The sequence below is a fragment of the Phacochoerus africanus genome, chromosome 15 (genome assembly GCF_016906955.1).
Source record: "Phacochoerus africanus isolate WHEZ1 chromosome 15, ROS_Pafr_v1, whole genome shotgun sequence".
Taxonomy (NCBI): Eukaryota; Metazoa; Chordata; class Mammalia; order Artiodactyla; family Suidae; genus Phacochoerus; species Phacochoerus africanus.
This window is the reverse complement of record NC_062558.1, coordinates 11,141,171-11,161,218: the sequence shown is the minus strand read 5'-3', so window position 1 is coordinate 11,161,218 and position 20,048 is coordinate 11,141,171. Positions and strand designations below refer to the sequence as shown.

The window sequence follows — 20,048 nt, the reverse complement described above, 5'->3', positions numbered from 1 at the left end:
GTTGAAAATTGACAGAATGCTGTACACCAGCTAATGGAAAAAATAAAAATCATTAAAAGAAGAAAAAAGAATGAAAATGAACAGCAACAAAATGAAAAGGCAACCTACAAAGTGAGAGAAAATGTTGGCAAATCATATATCTGGTAAGAGGCTGGCATCCAGAATACATAAAGAACTCATATAACCCAACAATAACAACAACAAATAACGTGATTTTTAAAAAGGGACAAAGGGGAGTTCCCATTGTGGCGCAGTGGTTAACGAATCCGACTAGGAACCATGAGGTTGCGGGTTCGGTCCCTGCCCTTGCTCAGTGGGTTAAGGATCCGGCGTTGCCGTGAGCTGTGGTGTAGGTTGCAGACGCGGCTCGGATCCTGTGTTGCTGTGGCTCTGGCGTAGGCCGGCGGCTACAGCTCCGATTCGACCCCTAGCCTGGGAACCTCCATATGCCGCGGGAGCAGCCCAAGAAATAGCAACAACAACAACAACAACAACAACAACAACAACAACAAAGACAAAAGACAAAAAAAAAAAGGGACAAAGGGCACAAGTAGGCATTTCTCTAAGGAAGCTATTCAAATGGCGAAGAAGCAAATGAAGATGTTCAACATCACTAATCATTAGGGAAGTGCAAATCAAAACCACACTGAGATATCATCTCACATCCATTAGGAGGGCTACTATTTAAAAAAAGAAACAAAGAAAGAAAATAAGTATTGGCCAGGATGTAGAGAAATTGGTACCCTTGTGCACTGTGGGTGGGAATGTACGATGATGAAGACAGTGTGTCAGTTCATCAAAAACGTAAAAATAGACCTAGAGATTCCACTTCTGGGTATCTACTCAAAAGAATTGAAATCAGGGTCTCAAAGAAGAGATATTTGTGTACCCATGTTCACAGCAGCATCACTCACAAGAGCTATGAGGTGGAAGGAACCCAAGTGTCCATTCACGGATGGATGGGTAAACAAAATTGTGACAGATACATACAATGCAAGGTTATTCAGCTTTACGAAAGGAAGGAAACTTTTAACATATGCTACAATGTGGATGAACTCTGAGGACAACTGAAAAAAGACAACTATTATTTGATTTCACTTATGTGTGGGACCTGGAGTAATCAGCTTCTTAGAGACCCAACGTAGACTGGTAGTTGCCAGGAGCTGAGGCGAGGAGGAAGTGGGCTCTGAGTTTGTTTGCAAGAGGAAAAGTTATGGGGATTGGTCACACAAGAATGGGATTATACTTAACATTGCTGAACTGCACACTTAAAAATGCCTAGAATGGTAAATTTTATGCTTATTTTAGCACAATGCAAATCCCTTTTTTTTTTTTTTTTTTTTAAAGAGCTGTACCCGTGTTACATGGAAATTCCCAGGCTAGGGGTTGAATTGGAATTGCAGCTATTGGCCTACACCACGGTCATAGCAGCTTGGGATCTGAGTGTGGTCTGTGACCTACACCACAGCTCATGGCAACATGGGATCCTTAACCCACTGAGCAAGGCCAGGGATTGAACCAGAATCTTCATGGATACTAGTCAGGTTTATAACCCGCTGGGCCACAATGGGAACTCCAAAATTTTTTTTTTTTTTTGTCTTTTCTAGGGCTGTTTCCAGTGGCATATGGAGGTTCCCAGGCTAGGGGTCGAATCGGAGCTGTAGCCACCAGCCTATGCCACAGCGACAGCAACTCAGGATCCGAGCCGTGTCTGCAACCTACACCACAGCTCACGGCAACGCCGGATCCTCAACCCACTTAGCAAGGCCAGGGATCGAACCCACAACCTCATGGTTCCTCGTCAGATTTAGCAACTACTGCGCCACGATGGAAACTCCTCCCCAAAATTTTTAAACAACAATAAAAAAAAGCAAAGATAAAAATTGTTTTTGTTGTTTTTATGGGGAATCTCCCAAATTACATATGTCGGCACCTGTTCTAAACCTGTAGTTGCTTACCTAATGGAGATTTCCCCCTCTTTCATACTAAATAGCCAAACCTCCAATGTGTCTCAGTGCACATCCCTCCAGTACATGATTCATGTAAAGCCTAATTGATTCAGGTCAGTCACTGGGGTCTCATCCTCTTGCTGGTGCTGGATTTAGAGGTGGACACGTGACCCAGTTCTGATTGGTAAGGTGTGAGGGAAAGTCTTCTGGAGGTTTGTAGGAAAGGTTTCTTGGCTCTGAAAATTTGATATATTAGGGAGAAATGGTCCTATTTCATTTATACCAGGATAAGATGTCTGGAGCAGCTGCAGTAATTTTCCAACCAAAAGGCTGCCATAGTCAGGCCAGAAAGATGGAGAGATTCTGGGGGTCTCAGTGTTACTGAGTTGGACAGAGCCTTCTTGCTTCCAGACTTTCTGTAATGTGAGACCATGTATCCCTTTATTGTTTAATCACTTTGAGTTGCAATTTAAAAGTTGAAGCTTAGAAGGCCACAATTGGTACAGAGGGGAAAAAGCATATGGATCAAATAAAAGAAGTCTGCAACCAAATATGACCCAGAGGCAGGCAAGCTACTATTGTGGGTGTTTCTCTAGTCACTTGCATTAAGCACTATTTCTTAAGGGAGTTCTCCCTGCATTAATCAAACTCAGAGCTCCTGCCCTCATTTTCTCCAAGGTGGAGGCCTCAGAGAAGGCCCAAGCCATCACTGCACCCCCACATAAAGCATCAAACTGAGGAGTTCCTGCTATGGCACAATGGGATTGATGGCATCTCTGCAGCACTGGGATGCAGGTTTGATCCCAGCCCCACAGAGTGGGTTAAGGAACTGGCGCTGCTGCAGCTGCGCTGTAGTTTGCAACTGCAGCTCGGATCTGATCCCTGGCCCAGGAATTCCATATATCACAGGGTGGCCAAACGAGGGAAAAAAAAAAAAAAAAAAACCATTAGACTCAAAAATGTCGATATATTCCTGAACAAGTTCATGGTTCTTGCTACTGTCAGCGCTGCAACTGTCAGGTACAGCAGTCATCTTCCTTATTCTTATAATATTCTTTGATATTAAATCTACTTTGATATTAATAGGGCCACTCCACCTGTCTTTGATTCATGTTAGCATGGTGTATCTTTTTTATCCTTTTACTTTCAACTTAATTGTAGGTTTATATTTAAAATGGATTCCTTTTATCTAATCTAACAAACAGCTTTTTACTTCATAGCCACTTTTCAGTCAACTGCTTTTAAAAAGAAGAAAGAAAAAAAAAAAAAAGCTGCTCTTTCTGCACCTAGCAATATTTTTCTTACATAAATGTATGTGTTACTAGCAGCGGGGTTAGAAATGTAGCAGTGCCTGACAAATATGCCCGGGCATGGGGTGAGGCAAGTTACAATAGGAAGAACTAGCAGTGGGCTTTCGCAACAGTTTAGCTGGTATACAGAGGAATTTGAAATTCTACTGCATTTCAGGGCCTCTGAAGTTGGTCCATTCTTACTGGAAGAAGAAACAGAAGCTGGTGACACATTAGTTACAATCACCAAGACTTCTCTTTCCTGGTCTCTGTGTAAGGTTTAGTCACCCTCTTTCCTGAAATTATGCACAGAATCAAAAAAGTCCAGAGTGTCTGAGCTAGTAAGAATTTGAAGCAATTAGTCCAATCTTTCCTTTAACGGTTGAGGAAAAGGAAGTAAGAAAAGTAAAATAACATGCCCTAGGTCATGCCCCAGGCTGCCCCTGGCCCCGGTGTGGCTTGGAATAGGACCAAGTCTTTTCCGGATTTCCAGAAAGACTGGAGGACCTTATTGGTTTGACGGTAACCTTTGTATTCTTCTTAAAGAAAAAAAAAAAAGCAATACATTTGGGGTTTTTTTTGGCTTTTGAGGGCCACACCCACGGCATATGTAGGTTCCCAGGCTAGGGGTCTAATCGGAGCTGTTGCTGCTGGCCCACGCCAGAGCCACAGCAACACCAGATCTAAGCCATGTCTGCGACCTACACTCATGGCAACGCTGGATTCTTAACCCACTGAGCAAGGCCCGGAATCGAACCTGCAACCTCATGGTTCCTGGTTGGATTCGTTTCCACTGTGCCACGACCGGAACGTCAACTCTTTACTCTTGTTTTGTTTTGTGGTCCTACTCAAGAGTCCTAGGAAAAAAACAACAAAACGAACAAAGAAAATCATATGAATGGCATGAAACAGATAGCAAAACATATTCACAGAGCAACTGGGACATACAGAAAAAAGAGTGAAAGAAAATGAGACTAGGAGAAACTAGATACTCCAGAGGAGTGCCTAGAATGTGGGGTTATTAGCCCCATCTTGTGGCCTTTCCAGATATTGCCTCTAAGGTTAATTTTTGAACCAATAAGCATAGCTGGAGACCAACTAGATGAGTAGATCTAGAGCAATTAATTGGTCTCAAACTTTAGTGTACCTGAGAATCACCTGGAGGGCATGTGAAAAATGTAGGTTCCTGCCCCTTCCCCAAAGAGGCAAGTAGATAAAAGTACGTTCAAGAATCTGTGCTTTTAGAAAGCCCAGGTGATTGCAGGAGGATCACTGACCATGCATAAGAAACACTGCAGAACGCAGTAAGAATTGGTGGCATCCATCTCCGTGGTATTGTGGGAAAAGGGCTATTCTGACTAAAAGTTTGGAAGGAAATTGTCTAGAACTATCAAGGGCCCAAGATTTTGGCCTACTTGCATGCTAACATGCATAATGAAAAAAATGTTGTGCGCCATATCAGTAAACAAGGGATGTTGCAGCTATCAAGCCATCACATCAATGCTGCCCTGATGATGAGCCCTGAAGGAACTCAGGATCAAAAGAGGATGCCATCTAGCAGTCAACGGCTACAGCCAGCTTCTGACAGGGCCTGAGGAAACTCAGGATGAAAAACCACAGGATACTGGCCCCAGAATGCTGAGGTGCATATCAAAGGATTTCAGCGAGCCCAGACTCTTGGAAATTCCCATACACAGAAAAGTGTAAAATTCCTTAACTTGAGATGTCTGTTTGTTTTTTTTTTTTTTAATTAATCTTTTGAAATTCCAACAACTTGGTCTTTGTTGCAAGAACTCCAGTATATCCTGGCCCCTCTCTTACCTCTTTGGAGCAGTCTTTCAGAGTGACATACTGTGTCCTGGGCTTAAGTCCTCAGTTTTGTCCAAGAAACAAAACATAATTCTCAACTTTTATGTTTTACATTTTTTTTTTTTCTCTCAGTATTCCAAGTCAGCATGCCACAGTCTTAGGAATGCTGGTAGATAAGAATTCTGGGTCAGAGACAAAGGATAGTTTAATCCAACAGCAAAAGTAGTAGTCAGATTATAGTCACTTGGGCCAGTTTCTTGACCCTTAATTCCCACAAGCCTTTTGGGAACCTGTGGGCCACAGGAGGAAGCTTAGGGAACCTGAATGAATCTTTTATAATGAGGAGTCAGATTGCCAGATCTTTGCCTGGAAGGAGACATTATTTCTGTCTTCCCAAGCTGTTTATCATAGGAACATCCTTGAAAAATAAGTCTTATAAATGCAGTCTCCGCTCCCATACAGGAACTTGAGCCATGTGGACTTTGTCTTCCAACGGAAACCGGAAATGAAAGTGTGTCAGGGGAAAAGAATCCTACGTCAACCTGTGGCAGGACCGGGGAGTTGGAGAGCCTCACGCCTGCTGTAACTGGCATGAAGAATTCAGCCTGGATGCTAATTCCCATAGATAACTTTGCAGACGTCCTTGATCTCCGTTTCACTCTCGAGGACATAGGTTGGAAAGACTGTGACTTGCCCACTTATTCAACCACGGGATAAGAATGGGGTCTTCTCAGAGGTCCTCCAGGGCCCCTTTCTCTCACTCGGTTCTGCCTCACCCCAGGGGGCAAGCACAAAACTGGCCAAAATAAGTAAACAACTAATGCAAGAGTGGGCAAAGATCTTCGAAATAGCACTGCAAGTAGTGGACACGCTAACGACCAGGTAAGGTAGACTCCACTTCGGAACCAGAAATAAGAGCTCTGGCTCCTCCCACCTCACATGCCTGAGATTTCCGGGGATTGGTTGACGAAGAGGCTCCTAGACTTCATTTCCCATTTGAAATCGGAAGTAGGTTTCAGTGACTCGGAACCCCACAGACTGGAAGGGGACTTACTTCCCAGCTAAAACTAGCGGGCCAACAAGGGAATGGCGGGAACTGCGGCGCATACAGGCCCCGCCCCGCTCTTCCGGGATTCCTCCCGCCCCGCGCCGACCGGAACTGGGCGGAGTCTCCCTACTACGCCCTGTGCGCTATTGGTTGGCTCTGCTGTCGCTCAGTGCTCCCGAGCGGAAGGGGCTGTGTGCCCCTCTCCGCAAGATCCGGGAGCCGCGAGGCAGGTGGGAGGGGCGTGAGTGAAAGTTGCCGGCGTTGGAGCCCGCAGACCCGGCAATGGAGCCTGGCCCGGCCGTGTCCCCCGGGCCTTCCCGTTCCTTCAAGGAGGAGCTGCTCTGCGCCGTCTGCTACGACCCGTTTCGCGACGCCGTGACTCTGCGCTGCGGCCATAACTTCTGCCGCGGGTGCGTGACCCGCTGCTGGGAGGTGCAGGTGGCGCCCACTTGCCCGGTGTGCAAGGACCGCGCGGCTCCCTCCGACCTGCGCCCCAACCACACCCTCAACAACCTGGTGGAGAAGCTGCTGCGCGAGGAGGCCGAGGGCGCGCGTTGGACCGGCCACCGCTCCCCGCGCCTCTGCCGCCTGCACCGCGGCCAGTTCAGCCTCTTCTGCCTCGACGACAAGGAGTTGCTCTGCTGCTCGTGCCAGGCGGACCCCCGGCACCAGGGACATCGGGTGCAGCCGGTGAAGGACACTGCCCACGACTTCCGGGTAAGCGAGGTCGCGTGAGGGAGGTGGCTGAGGGCGCACGTGGACTGGAACCCAGCACCCTGACTCTGCTACCCTTGCACTCCCGCCTGCCAGAGCAGTGTGTGCTCGGTTCTGCCCCTCTTACTGCTAGCTTGCTGGTGCCTTCTCGGGACCCCCGCTCCCTGACGCTGGTAACCTACAGAGGCTGCCTTCTTCGTTAAGGCCCGCTCTTGCGTACCTAAGAGGGGAGGGGAGAGAATGTCAACAGGAGATGTGAGAATTGGGGTTACAGTAGGAAGCTCTCAAGACAACCCCGCCCACCTCTGAAGGGCTGGGACCACGCCGCCCCCTTTCTACCCGCTGGGTGTAGCCCACGCCCCTGAAGAAGCATAGGTGTGGGTAAGCCCAGCAACCCTGAAACTTGGCACAGTCTGGGTAAAGGCGCAGGACCACAAGACCTGGCCAGGGATGTGGAGTCTTTAGATCTCCCCACATCGGTCACCTCCTTCTCGAGGTGGCCCCATGTATTGTGTAGCTGTGGGGAGGCCTCTGGGCCCAGGCCAGCTGGACTGTTCTGAATCACTCTAGACATCTCCGATGAGTAGAGTTTAAGTGGCTATAAATAAAGAAGCACTTAACAGGGCAAAAGTAACATGAAGGAAAAGTGATCAGGAAATAAGGATTCGCTAGCTCAGTTTTCAGATCTTTTGACCTTAGCTGGCCCATAGTAAATATTTTTTCCGTTATAACCCAGAACAGCCATATGAATGTATGGTGCTCTGTATCAGTTGTAACAAAAGTTCTGTGAAAATGTCTGTTGTGCTTAGACACTTGGTGTCGTTTTATTTTAAAAATTGCACATGGGAGTTCCTGTTGTGGCTCAGTGGTTAAGGAACCCTACTAGCATCTATGAGGACTTGGGTTTGATCCCTGGCCTCGCTCAGTGGGTTAAGGATCCAGCGTTACTGTGAACTGTGGTGCAGGTTGCAGACACTGCTCTGATCTCTGTTGCTGTGGTTGTGGCTTAGACTGGCAGCTACAGCTCCAATTGGACCCCTAGCCTAGGAATCTCCAGATGCTGCGGATGTGGCCCTAAATAAATAAGTAAATAAATAAATAAAACCTGCACAGAGTGTGAAACACTAATTTATTTCATCACCTGCTAATACATAGGCTAGACCCATAGTTTGGAGAACACTGGTTAGCTGGTAAGAAGGTGAGTATATTCCAAAGGGGGCACTGCAAGGACTCTGAGTGCCTGGTCTCCAGCCACTGTTTTACTCTGTTTTCATGTCTTTCTTAAGAAATGTCCAAAGTTGACAGTTGATATATATTTTGACAGAGTTCAAGTGGAGGGGAAGGTCAGCAACATGCTCCTTTGAACACCACAGTAGCTCAGCAGTAGGATAAGCCTATAACTGCTGTCCCCTTATTTGTTTAACAGTGGTCCTCAGCAATGTTTTTTCTCATTTCCCCTGGCAGGAGCGCCAGGTCCTGATTTGGGACAGCTGAAGTAAGTGCTGGGCATTCTGGGGGCTGGGGTCAAGGTAGGGGTCACCATGGACCAAGTCATGACAAAGCACTGTGGAGCTGGCAGAGGTTTAGATCAGGAAGAGGGGTAGGGGTCAAGGCCAAGAGCACTAAGGCAGGACCCTCAGGTCTGGGCTAAGCCGCGGGATTCAAGGTCAGTGAACCTAGTGCCAGGCAGACGGTCTAATGACTCTGTTTATTCAGCAGATGCCTTGTACTGCTGGGCCCTGGGGATACTTCAGGACATCAGCTAGGCAGTCATTCATACCTCAAGGAGCTTCAAGCAGAAACCTGAGGGATGAGGAGGTGTTAGCAGTTCTGGATGGTTGGTGGGGGTTGGGGGAATGATGTGGGGAGGCTGAGAGGTGAGAAGGAGCTGAAGGGGCTTCCCTCACATGCTGTGGGGACCCCCCCCAAAAACTTTTCCACAGGGGTTTTGTGATGTGCTTTAGAAAGACGACTTTTGCAACCATATAAGGAAACTGGCAAAAATAATAATCATGCCAGCCAGCACTTTTTGAGCACTTACTATGTACCAGTTGCTCTGAGGTGTTTACTTGTCAATAAATTTAATCTTCACAGAACTCCTAGGAGGTTGTATATTAGTTTCTTATTGCTGTTATAATAAATTTCCACATAAGCCATTTAGTGGTTTAACACAGCACAGATTTATTATCTTCCAGTTCTGGAGTTCAGAAGTCCAAACAGCAAGGTGTTGGCAGGGCTCCCTGCCTTTCAAGGCTAAGAGAGAAGTTATTTCATTGCCTTGTCCAGCTTTCGAAGGCCCCTTCCTGCATCTCGAAAGGACATTATTCCAACTTCTTCTGTTGTCATGTTGTCTAACTCTGCTGCCTTCCTCTTATAAGGACCCTTGGATATTTTCCTTATCTTAAAATCCATGTTTTAATCACTTCGCCAAAGTCCCATTTGCCATATGCAGTCTCATGTTCCCAGGTTCTAGGGGTTAGGACATGGAGATCTTTGGAGGGGGCTGTTACTCAGGTGTGTACTGTTCTCCCCGTTTCACAGACAATGACACCTAGTCTCTGAGAGCTTAAGCAACTTGCCCAAAGTCAGAGCAGTTACCGTAGACCTCACATGGGTTCTTGTTCCGCTCTTACTCTGGTCATAGACTTTGGTTTTTTTGTTTTTTTATTTTTTAAATTTTATTGGACTGTAGTTGACTTACAGTGTTGTGTTAGTTCCAGGTGTACGTACAGTGAAGTGAATCAGTTACACATACATACATATATTCATTCTTTTCCAGATTCTTTTCCCATATATGTTATTACAGAGTATTGAGTAGAGTTCCTTGTGCTATACAGCAGTTCCTTGTTAATTATCAGTTTCGTGTGTAGTAGTGTGAATATGTTACTCAACCCCTAATTCATACCCCCCTGCCATTTTCCCCTTTGGTAACCATAAGTTTGATTTTGAAATCTTTACTCTGTTTCTGTTTTGTAAGTTCTTTTGTATCATTTTTTAAATTAGATTCCACGTATAAGTGATATCACATGATATTTATCTTTGTCTGACTTACTTTACTCAGTATGATAATCTCCAGGTCCATCCATGTTGCTGCAAATGGCCTTATTTTGCTCTTTTTTATGGTTGAGTAGTATTCCATTGTATGTATGTAACACGTCTTCTTTATCCATTCCTCTCTTTGTGGACATTTGAAACTTGAACAATGTACTCATTCCTGGTAAAGGAAAAAATATTCCAATAGTGTGACTTAAATTATGTTACCATCTTCCTTACACATAAACACAAAACTAGTGTTTGTTTGTTTGTTTCTTTCTTTCTTTCTTGGCTGCACCCATGGCATGTGGATGTTCTTGGGCCAGGGACTGAATCTGAGCCACAACTGTGACCTTTACCACAGCTGTGGTGATGCTGGATCCTTCGCCCTAGGCCAGGGATCGAACCCACACCTCTGAAGAGATGTGAACCACTGTAGTCAGATTCTTGATCCACTGTGCCACAGCAGGAACTTCCACAAAACCAGTGTAAACCCCTTTGGCTTATACCACCTCTGGGCACCAAAACCAAAAGAGGTTTACAGACAACATACAAAACTAAAGTCAGTGCAATTCTAGTTAAAATACTAGTTAGAAGATTTTGTTTTGCTGAAACTACAGCTCTTTTGCGGGGGCTCCGAGGCGTCTCACAATACTTGTGATGCCTCTTCACCTTGTTCCCAGTGATTACTTGATTTACCAGCCAAAATTTCCCTGTTGGAAGACTGTGAAACTTCCCTGTGATGTAATTGGTCTTCATTTGGGTTAGATGCATCCTCCACCTGTGAAGTGTATTTCTGTTCTTTCCTCATTCGGCCAAGAAAAGGAAAGTAGTATAGCCTGGTGCCAGAATCTGTCAACAAACTATCTATGGCTGGCTCTGAAGGTGTAGGCGCCGAAGGCGTGTGTCAGCACTGTTCATCACGTGACTTGGAATGAATTTACCTTAGTATTTTTTTAGGTTGTCATTGAATGAAAACACTAATTTAAAACATTCACGGAAAACTTGCAAATCCCCCCAGTACGAAGACTCAAGAGCTTCAAGGGGACTGTAAGGAGGTGATTACCTTTCACTGATGAGAAAACGAAAACTTGGCGAAATGCTGTGATGTTTCTCCCTGCCAGTCACAGAGAGTGAAACTGAGTGTATCTAGGATTCGAACTCAGGTTTCCTGACTCTCAGTCCAGCGTTTGGCCTGGTTTCCCTCTTCAAAGCAAACCAGCCCCGAGCGTCCACCAGGCCCAGGGCCCAGAACGTCCAGATCCCTTTCTTCTCCATCCCACTGGACTGACAGAATGTCCATTCTCTGTCCTCCTTCCACCCTCTTCCTGCCCCAGCCCCGGCCTCTTCCCCTTCTGGAGTTACCTTCTTAGAATCAGTCTAGCCAAGCCTAATGGAAATGTCTTCCAGGCACCTCTTAAATCTTCCCCCTTCTAATTCTTTCCCTTTTTTCCTAACTACTCACCTCCGTTCTGGATCTTTCCCTATGATCCAGGCCCTCCCAGGTCCAAGTTGCGCTGGAAGATGTTTATTGCCTGTCTGCAAGGCCTTTGCCCCGGGGCACTGTGGGGTCTTAGGAATACTGCCCATCGAGACTCCTGAGTTACGGAGCCCAGCACTAGGCACCATGGTAGACCCCTGCTTCTTAAGGAGGGCACCAGAGGGAAAGGAAGAAAGGGAGCCTGGCCTGGAGTTGGAGAAGAAAGGCATCTGAGCATGTCGCAAATGGATTCATGCTGTCCATTTAAGAAACCTGGGAAATAGGAAGTTCCTCTTGTGGTTCAGCAGGTTATGAACCTGACTAGTATCGACGAGGATGCAGGTTCAGTCACTGGCCTTGCTCATTGGGTTAAGGAGCCAGCGTTGCCATGAGCTGTGGTGAAATGAAGGCCACAGGCATGGCTCGGATCTGGCGTTGCTAAGACTGTGGTGTAGGCCAACACCTGTAGCTCCAATTAGTCTCCTAGTCTGGGAATTTCCATATGGTGCAGGTTTGGCCCTGTTAAAAGCACAACAAGAACAGCAAAAACAAGAAACCTGAAAAATAAACCAGTAGGGGAGTTTAGTTACTTGGCACTAAGTGGCGATTAATAGTAAGACGAGCCAGCACATACCTGGTGCACTCTTGTAAGCACTGAACGTGGCTTGACTTGTTGGATTGTCACAGCCGCCCTCTGAGCTGGCTGCTGTTCTCTTCCCTCTTAGCCAGGTGAGAAAACTGAGCTGCTGAGAAGTGAAGGAACTTGCTCAAGATCACCTGCTACTGAGTGGAGGAGCTGCGATTTGGACCGGGGTGGCCACGTGCCAGATCTCTTAGCTGCTACTTCAATTGCCAGAAAACAAATGTTTGACATATGTAGGAAAAAGGGACATGCATGAACTGGAAACAGATGCTAGGAATTCCTGGTAATGGGCTAGGTAAGCATGGATAGGGAGAACGGTATTCTTCACTTTATGGTGGAATTTGAGAGACTCTGGGCACTTTCATGCCTCTGAGGTGTGGAGCCAGAGTGCCTAAGAGAGAGAGCTTTTGCCCAAGTTCTCAACAGTGGTCAGTGACCATGATGAAGTACAGATCGGGGCTCCTAGCTCTGGGTACAGGAGGCCATGGGGTGTAGGGGAGAGAATGTAGGCATCTGGTGTATTTTGTTGACCAGCCAAGTAGTTAGGTGAGCAACTACTTTGTGCTGAGACCTGGGGATGTGCAGTGGATGCAGTAGGCTCTCCCTTTGCAGAGCAAGTCTTCATCATTCCATCTGCGGTTTCTGGGCTGCTGTGCGAGGTGAGAACACCCTGCTGAAGACCCACCCCCAGGAAGCCTGCAGCCTTTCTGGGAAGGTGAGGCAATGATGTAGTGTGGGAAGCACAGTGCGGAGGTGTCCAAACCCTTCTGGGGAGATCAAGGCAGCTTTCTGGAGGACATGAAGGGAGTGGAGCCAGGCTTTCAAGGCCACATTGGGAGAGTTGGTTGAAGTAGGTGGCAGTCAGTCCAAAGCAGAGGTGTACGTGGGGCCGAAGAGGACAGAAAAGCTGACATGGGCTGCCAAGCAGACACAGCTCTAGTACTTTGCTAAGTACTAGAAAGGGCACTGTGCGGGTCTTGGGAACTGATATTTACTGTCTTACCTGCACTTTTCCCACTTTCTGTTACATCATGTAGCACCTGTGTTAATGGATGTTTGGGATAAAATAGTTTTGTAAAATCTTGGGTTATTAACGTGTTGTTGAAATTTCTGCTTAAGGAATCAATGTGTAACTTTAATAAAAAACTGTGTATTCTGTATAATCACATTCTGAATCCTTTAGTGTAAATAAAAACTTCCTGTTTTGTGTGTGTTTATAATTTAAGTCATCTTGAATGTTATGATTTGAAGCTAAAATCAGAGCTCTCTTGCTGGGCTTGGGGCCTGGGTGACACTCCAGATGTGTCCCGGGCCACTTAGCTCCACCCAGGGCAGTGATGACCCATGTTATTCCTCGCACCAGAGCCTCCATCAGTGGTTCAGCAGCCTCTGCTATTTCAGGCACTCCTTGTACTCCATGCAGGTCCCTGAAGTGTGTTTAGTGTCAGAGTCAGAACATCAAAAGCAAACAGGAAAAGTTTATTGTTTAGATTCATTTGAATTCACCCATTTTACCTGTAGTGTTTTGTTGGTCAAGCACCAAGGGGAAAAAACCACACAAGGGAAGAAAGTGGAATAAGAAGTGAATAGACTGGGAAAGACAGTATTTAAAAAAAAAAAGTAAAAAAGAAAAGCATAGTAAATCTAAAAAAAACAGGAAGAAATAGAAAAAAAAAGACATTGAGCAAGCAGGACAAATAGCATGGAAGAGAAGGTAGATTTAAAGCAATGTATTGGTAATTTCATTAAGCACTCCTGTTCGATGGCAAAAGCTGTTCCACTGGATAAGAAAACAATCCAATTCTGAGACACTTAAACATGATGATGTCATTAGATGAAAAAAAAAATTCATGTGGTAAAATTTGGTGTCCTTGAGTGATTGAAAAAAATTGTATAGCAAACTAGGCATAAAAGGGATGTCATTAATCTGATTAATAATATCTACAAAAAACTTATAGCAAATATCAACAAGGTCATACTGTAAGCACAGGGAACTATATCCAGTCTCCTAGGATAGACCATGATGGAAAAGAAGATAAAAATGAATGTATATATATGTATAAGAGGGTCACTTTGCTGTACAGCAGAAAAATGGTACAACATTATAAATTAAATAGGCTTTAAAAAGAAAATTTAGCACCAAGTAGTTATGCTTCAAGCCACATGGGAAGTCCAGAAAAAATAAAAATCATTATAAAATAAAGTTTTAAAAAAAGAAAAAGGCTCTGGATTAAAAAGATCAGAATCCAACCCCAAACTAGCAGTGGTCCCTCTTGGAGTCCCAGGAGATCAGAACAATGCTTAAAGTTTAAAAAACAAAAACTAAAGAAGTATTTGAATCTACTGACTAAAGTATTTCACATGATCCAAGCACTGTTAACTAAGGCGGGGATATGTGTATAGTCAGCCCTCAGTATCTGCAGGTTTCATAGATGTGGGTTTAACCAATGGGGGTTCAAAAATATTCTGGAGAAAAAAACTAGGGGGAGTTCCCATCATGGCTCAGCGGAAAGAGATCTAATATCCATGAGGATGCGGGTTTGATCCCTGGCCTCGCTCAGTGGGTTAAGGATTCCGAGTTGCTGTGAGCTGTGGTGTAGGCCAGCAGCTATAGCTTCAATTTGACCCCTGACCTGGGAACTTCCATATGCCTTGGGTGCAGCCCTAAAAAGCAAAAGAAAAAAATTCCAGAAATTTCCCCAAAAAACAAAACATGAATTGCCACTCTGGCAACTATTTACATAGCATTTACCTTGTACTTTCAACTACCTACATAGCATTTTAAATAAACACTATGGCATTTCACATAAGGGACTTGAGCATCCTTAGATTTCAGTGACTGGGGGCCTGGAACAAATCCAAGGGGCAGCTGTGGTTTAGATCAGGCCCTGTGGGAAGAACTCAATCAACTTGTAATCAGGCCTGTTCTTCCATGACCACAGATCAGTGGTTCATAAAGTCAGGGAGCCTATTGTCTTTCCATTGGGCCCGCAGCTCAGGTTCACAGCCTAGTACGTACCAGCTTTAGGCCGAGCAGGACGCCCTCTGTGCTGTCCTGTGACCAGCCTGGGAGGGAACAGTCCCTTTACCTCCTTGGCCCTGTCTCCCCATCTGTGTTGGGTACAAACAAAGGGATCAGGTTAAAGGGTGTCTGGTGCCCTTTTTCCATAGGACCTGGGATTCAAAGTCAGGACTATGCTCTTCCCCTTGCCTCCCGCCCACGTTGCTTGGATGGACCAGGTTTAGTAAATGTGGTCTAGTGGTACCCACGGTGAAGTGGAGCTCCCGCTGTGAGGCTGTGTGCCATCCCCTCCCTATGCCCTAACTTGCCTCCTCTCCTCCTCATCCCTTACCACAGGCCAAGTGCAGGAACATGGAGCATGCGCTGCTGGAGAAAGCCAAGGCCTTCTGGGCCATGAGGCGTTCCTATGAGGCCATCGTGAAGCACAATCAGGTGAGTGAGTGCTGGGGCTGAGTGGGGAGATGGGGATGCCCAGGGCGGTCAGGGGGCAAGGAAGAGGCGAGGGGGGTGGGGGACTGGGTCTGGTCTTCTCCAGCCTTGATGGCTGGGCACAGCCATGCCCTGGGATGCTGAATGTGGCTGTGTGGCCTCTTTAGACACCTGGCATAGCCATGCCAGTAGCCACAGAGCAGCGTCACCAGCCCCCTGCGCCATGGGCACTGTGATTTCCAACTAATGGCACATGCCACAGTGCATGCACCACCTGCCTGGGTGTTCAAGCCAGCAATGCTTGTGTTCTCGTTCCCCACCTCCACTGTCTCTAGGATGCATCCTGGCCATTGACACTCCCCTTCCACTGCCACCATCCTGGTCCAGGTCACCACTGTCACTTCTCCCTGGCCTCTTACATGGGTGCCATTCTTCCATTTATGTCCTGCAGTTCAGGATCTGTGGAGTGGACTGACCTTGTAGAAAAATGGAGCAGTTGTGTCACTCCTTTGCTTAAAACTGTCCAGTAGTTTCCACTGCATCCACGGTACAGTCCAGGCTCCTCACCATGGCCTCCAAGGCCCTCATCCAGCTCCTCAGCTTCATCTCCTTCCAAGCTTGGCCTTGCTGGCTGCCTGGCTGGCCTGGTGTGGGATACAGTGGGGATATCCAGGGTATATGACAGCCCTGTCCATCCCGGGAGGTGTGGAATCCTCACGTGGCAGAGTCTAGGATTCCAGCTTGATTAATGCTTTTCCTCTTAATCCAGTCAATCCAGGTGGATGAGAAGTGAAAGTTTGGTGTTTACCTGTTTATTGAGAAGCTGCCACTACTGGTGGTGAGGGTGGCTGGAGTTGACTTTGCGCTGGCTGTTTTTTCCTGCCTACTCTGTGATAAGAATCCTAGACTCTACTCTTCCGCCACACGTTATCAGTCTTTTTAGCCTGTTTCAACAATGCCATCCCTCTTTTTTTTTTGTCTTTTTTGCTTTTTCTGGGGCCGATCCCGTGGCATGAGGAGGTTCCCAGGCTAGGGGTCCAATTGGAGCTGTAGCCGCCAGCCTATACCACAGCCACAGCAATGCAGGATCCAAGCTGTGTTTGTGACCTACACCACAGCTCACTGCAACACCCGATCCTTAACCCACTGAGCAAGGCCAGGGATCGAACCTGCATCCTCATGGTTCCTAGTCAGATTTGTTAACCACTGAGCCACAACAGGAACTCCCCATCCCTCTTCGTATACATTTCTTTGGTTATTCACAAGTATAACATCCATCTGCATTTCTTTTGTGAATGTTCACATTCTTTTTCTTGGAATACTTGTCTTTTAGTGGATTCATGAGAGCACTTTCTATATGAAGAATAATAACAATCTGTCATATATGTTGGTAATATTTTTTCCTTGTTTGTCATTTCTTTAACAATGAGTCATTTCCCCCTTTTTTGGTTATTTTCTCTCTCTTTTTTTTTGGCTGCACCTGTGGCATGCAGAAGATCCCAGGCCAGGGATCAAACCTATGCCCCAGCAGCAGCAACAAGTCACAGGGGTGACAATGCTGGATCCTTAATCCCCTGGGCTACCTATTTTCCCTTTTTTAGTGAATTATTTTGTCATCATATTGTCAGAGCCATATTAAATACTCAATCCAAAGATGTGGGTTACTAACCAGCAATGGCTAGAGCCTACAGTTCAAGTTGTTTTTTCCAGTAGCATCATGGAACTGTATATATCTATTTAACTTTACTAGTAGTCTCTTGCCATGCAAAAGTTGCTATTTTTACATGTATCCAATTACCTCATTCTTTCTTTGAGGCTTCTCAGTTTCATTGTGGTCAGAAAGGTCTTTCTCATTCCAAGATGAGAAATACTTTTCTGCTTTTTCTTTGAGTACATTTATGATTTTGTTTAAACTGTTACTTTAAATACTAGTTATGATTAGAAGTGTGCTTATTATTAATGACTCAGTTTTAAAACAAATACTTCTGGGAGTTCCCCTCATGGCTCAGTGGTTAACGAACCCAGCGGGTATCCATGAAGACATGGGTTCGATCCCTGGTGTCAGGATCTGGCATTGCCATGAGCTGTGGTGTAGGTTGCAGACGTGGCTCAAATTCTTATTGCTGTGGCTCTGGAGTAGGCCAGTGGCTACAGCTCCAACTGGACCCTTAGCCTGGGAATCACCATATGCTGTGGGTGCAGCCTTAAAAAAAAGAAAGTAAGTACCGTAAGTAAATAAATAAATAAATACTTTCTACCATTCTTTTTGGTAAGCTTCTCTGTCAGACAAATTTGAAGTCCCAAGATTGAAATGCAAATAATTTTGAAGAATCATTGCTGTTTGCAACAGTTCCTTTGTGTGAGTCAGAATTTCCCTCACTATTGCAGTCTAAACAAGGTACACAGTATTGTACATCGAGGACGTTATAGGGCTACAGTTGTCAACTCTAAGCTGTGATTTTGTTTTGTTTTTTTTAATTTATCAAAACATTCTGACTTATTTTAAATTTAAACTTAGGGAGTTCCCGTTGTGGCTTAGTGGGTTAAGGACCCAGCGTAGTGTCCGTGAGGATGTGGGTTTGATCCTTGGCCTTGTTCAGTGGATTAAGGGACTGACATTGCTGCCAACTACAGTGTAGGTCGAAGATGCAACTCGGATCCGGTGTTGCCGTGACTGTGGTGTAGGTCCCAGATGTGGCTCAGATTCCACGTTGCTGTGGCTGTGGCATAGACCAGCAGCTACAGCTCCAATTCAGCCACTAGCCTGGGAACTTTCATATGCCACGGGTGCAGTCATAAAAGGAAAAATAAATGAATTTAAATTTATAAATTCGTGCTGAGAAAGCTGCAACTGTATTTTACCTATTGAGGTCCTACGTGTGATTCCTTTCACAAATGGAGTTCCTTTAAAATTGGGGAGTCAGTGGGCTGAGTGATGGCTGAGCTTGGCTCCTTCCGCTCTTGGCTGCAGGTGGAGGCTGCCCGGCTGGAAGGGCGGATCCGGCAGGAGTTTGACAAGCTCCGGGAGTTCTTGAGAGTGGAGGAGCAGGCCATCCTGGATGCCATGGCCGAGGAGGCGAGGCAGAAGCAGCTTCTAGCAGAGGAGAAGATGAAGCAGCTCGCAGAAGACATGGAGGCTCTGGCCCATGAGGTCGAGCGGCTGCAGGTGGAGATGAAAGAGGATGACATTTCTTTTCTCATGGTGAGGAGCTCAGCATCCGCATTCAGGGATGGGGACCAGATGTTCAGGGACCATTGGGGAGCCTGAGACCAATGGCCCTGGCCATTCCAGCCTTCCGCTGGCTTCTGGCTCGGGTCCGAGGAGCTTAGCGATGAGGTGCTCGGCTTGTGTCAGGAGGCATAGGAACTTTAAAACAAGACCTGAGGTCCTCTCCATTCCTACCTCTCTTCTCCCCTCTGCTCTCTTCTTCCCTCTTAGGCTTACTCTTTCTCTTTTGGTCTTTTCTCTCTGGACTCCTTCTTAGTACAGTGGAGTACTTTTAAAATACATTTTTATTTAGGACTACTTCTTAATTTATGGAAAAGTTGCAAAGATGGTACAGAGTGCCCCCACCCCTTGACCAAGTTTCTCCCATTGTTAACCCCTTACATTACCAGATTGCCCATCTGTCCAAACTAGAAGATAAACATTGGTGCCTTGCTATTAACTAAAGCCCAGACTCTGTGTTTTCACCAGGCCTTGTGTTACTGTCTGTTTCTGCTCTTGGATCCAGTCCAGGGTCCCACACTGCAGGTGGTTGTCCTGTTTCTTGGTCCCTTCTGCTCTGTGATAGCTTCTTATTCTTTCCCTGCTCTTCGTGACCTTGGCAGTCTTGGGTACATGCCAGGTACCCACTAGAAAGTGCTCTTGGTTAGGCTGGGATGGCGAAGACTACAAAATGAGATACTTTAAAAATTATGTGATTATTTAAATTGTTTGATTTCAGTATGATGTTTTGGTATTCTCTATGGATGACTGTTCTCTTTTTAAAAAAGAACATTGAGTTCATTTTCTTTTCCTCCTTGTATCGATTTCACACGCCCTGCCCCTGCCCCCTTGTCCCCTAGGAGTCACTGGGTCTTTAGGGAGAAGTTTCTGTAACATGGAAGCTAGTTTGGAAATCAGTCAGAATAGTGCAGTATCTTCTTTACTTGGAGAAGAGCTGAACTATCTTGTTTCGAAAGGGGAGTCTTTGGAGAGGGGGTTGGGGAGGAGTAGAAATAGCCTCTATTTAGGCAAGAGACTGCAGCATTTTACCTTCCCACCAGCAGTGTATGCACATTGCAATTTCTCTACATCCTTGGGAACACTGACCTGTTTCTTTTATTATAGCCATTGAATGGGTGTGAAGTGGTGTCTCATTGTGGTTTTAATTTGCAGTTGCTTGCTGGCTAATGATGTTTTAATGTACTTCTTGGCCATTTGTGTGTCCTCTCTGGGGAAATGTACATTTTAAAACTTGGGTTGCTGTTTTTTGTTGTTGTTGAATTATAAGAGTTCTTATATAATTTGGATACTAGACCTTTATCAGATATATGATTTATAAGTATTTTCTCCCATTCTGTGAGTTATCTTTTCATTTTCTGGATGACATCCTTTGACGCACAAAAGTTTTTCATTTTCAGGAAGTC

General features: G+C 45.8%; 1 protein-coding gene across 4 annotated transcripts in view; it reads left to right on the top strand.

Moving 5' to 3' along the window:
• Positions 1–6,273: 6,273 nt before the first annotated feature.
• Positions 6,274–20,048, top strand: part of TRIM35 (tripartite motif containing 35) — a 43,825-nt gene continuing 30,050 nt past the window's right edge. For all 4 annotated transcript variants that reach the window (XM_047759657.1, XM_047759658.1, XM_047759654.1 and 1 more), the window contains exons 1-3: positions 6,274–6,812; positions 15,324–15,419; positions 18,388–18,618. In XM_047759657.1, coding sequence (XP_047615613.1) covers positions 6,378–6,812; positions 15,324–15,419; positions 18,388–18,618 — 762 coding nt within the window. In that variant the 5' untranslated portion in view covers positions 6,274–6,377. The remainder of the gene's footprint in view (positions 6,813–15,323; positions 15,420–18,387; positions 18,619–20,048) is intronic.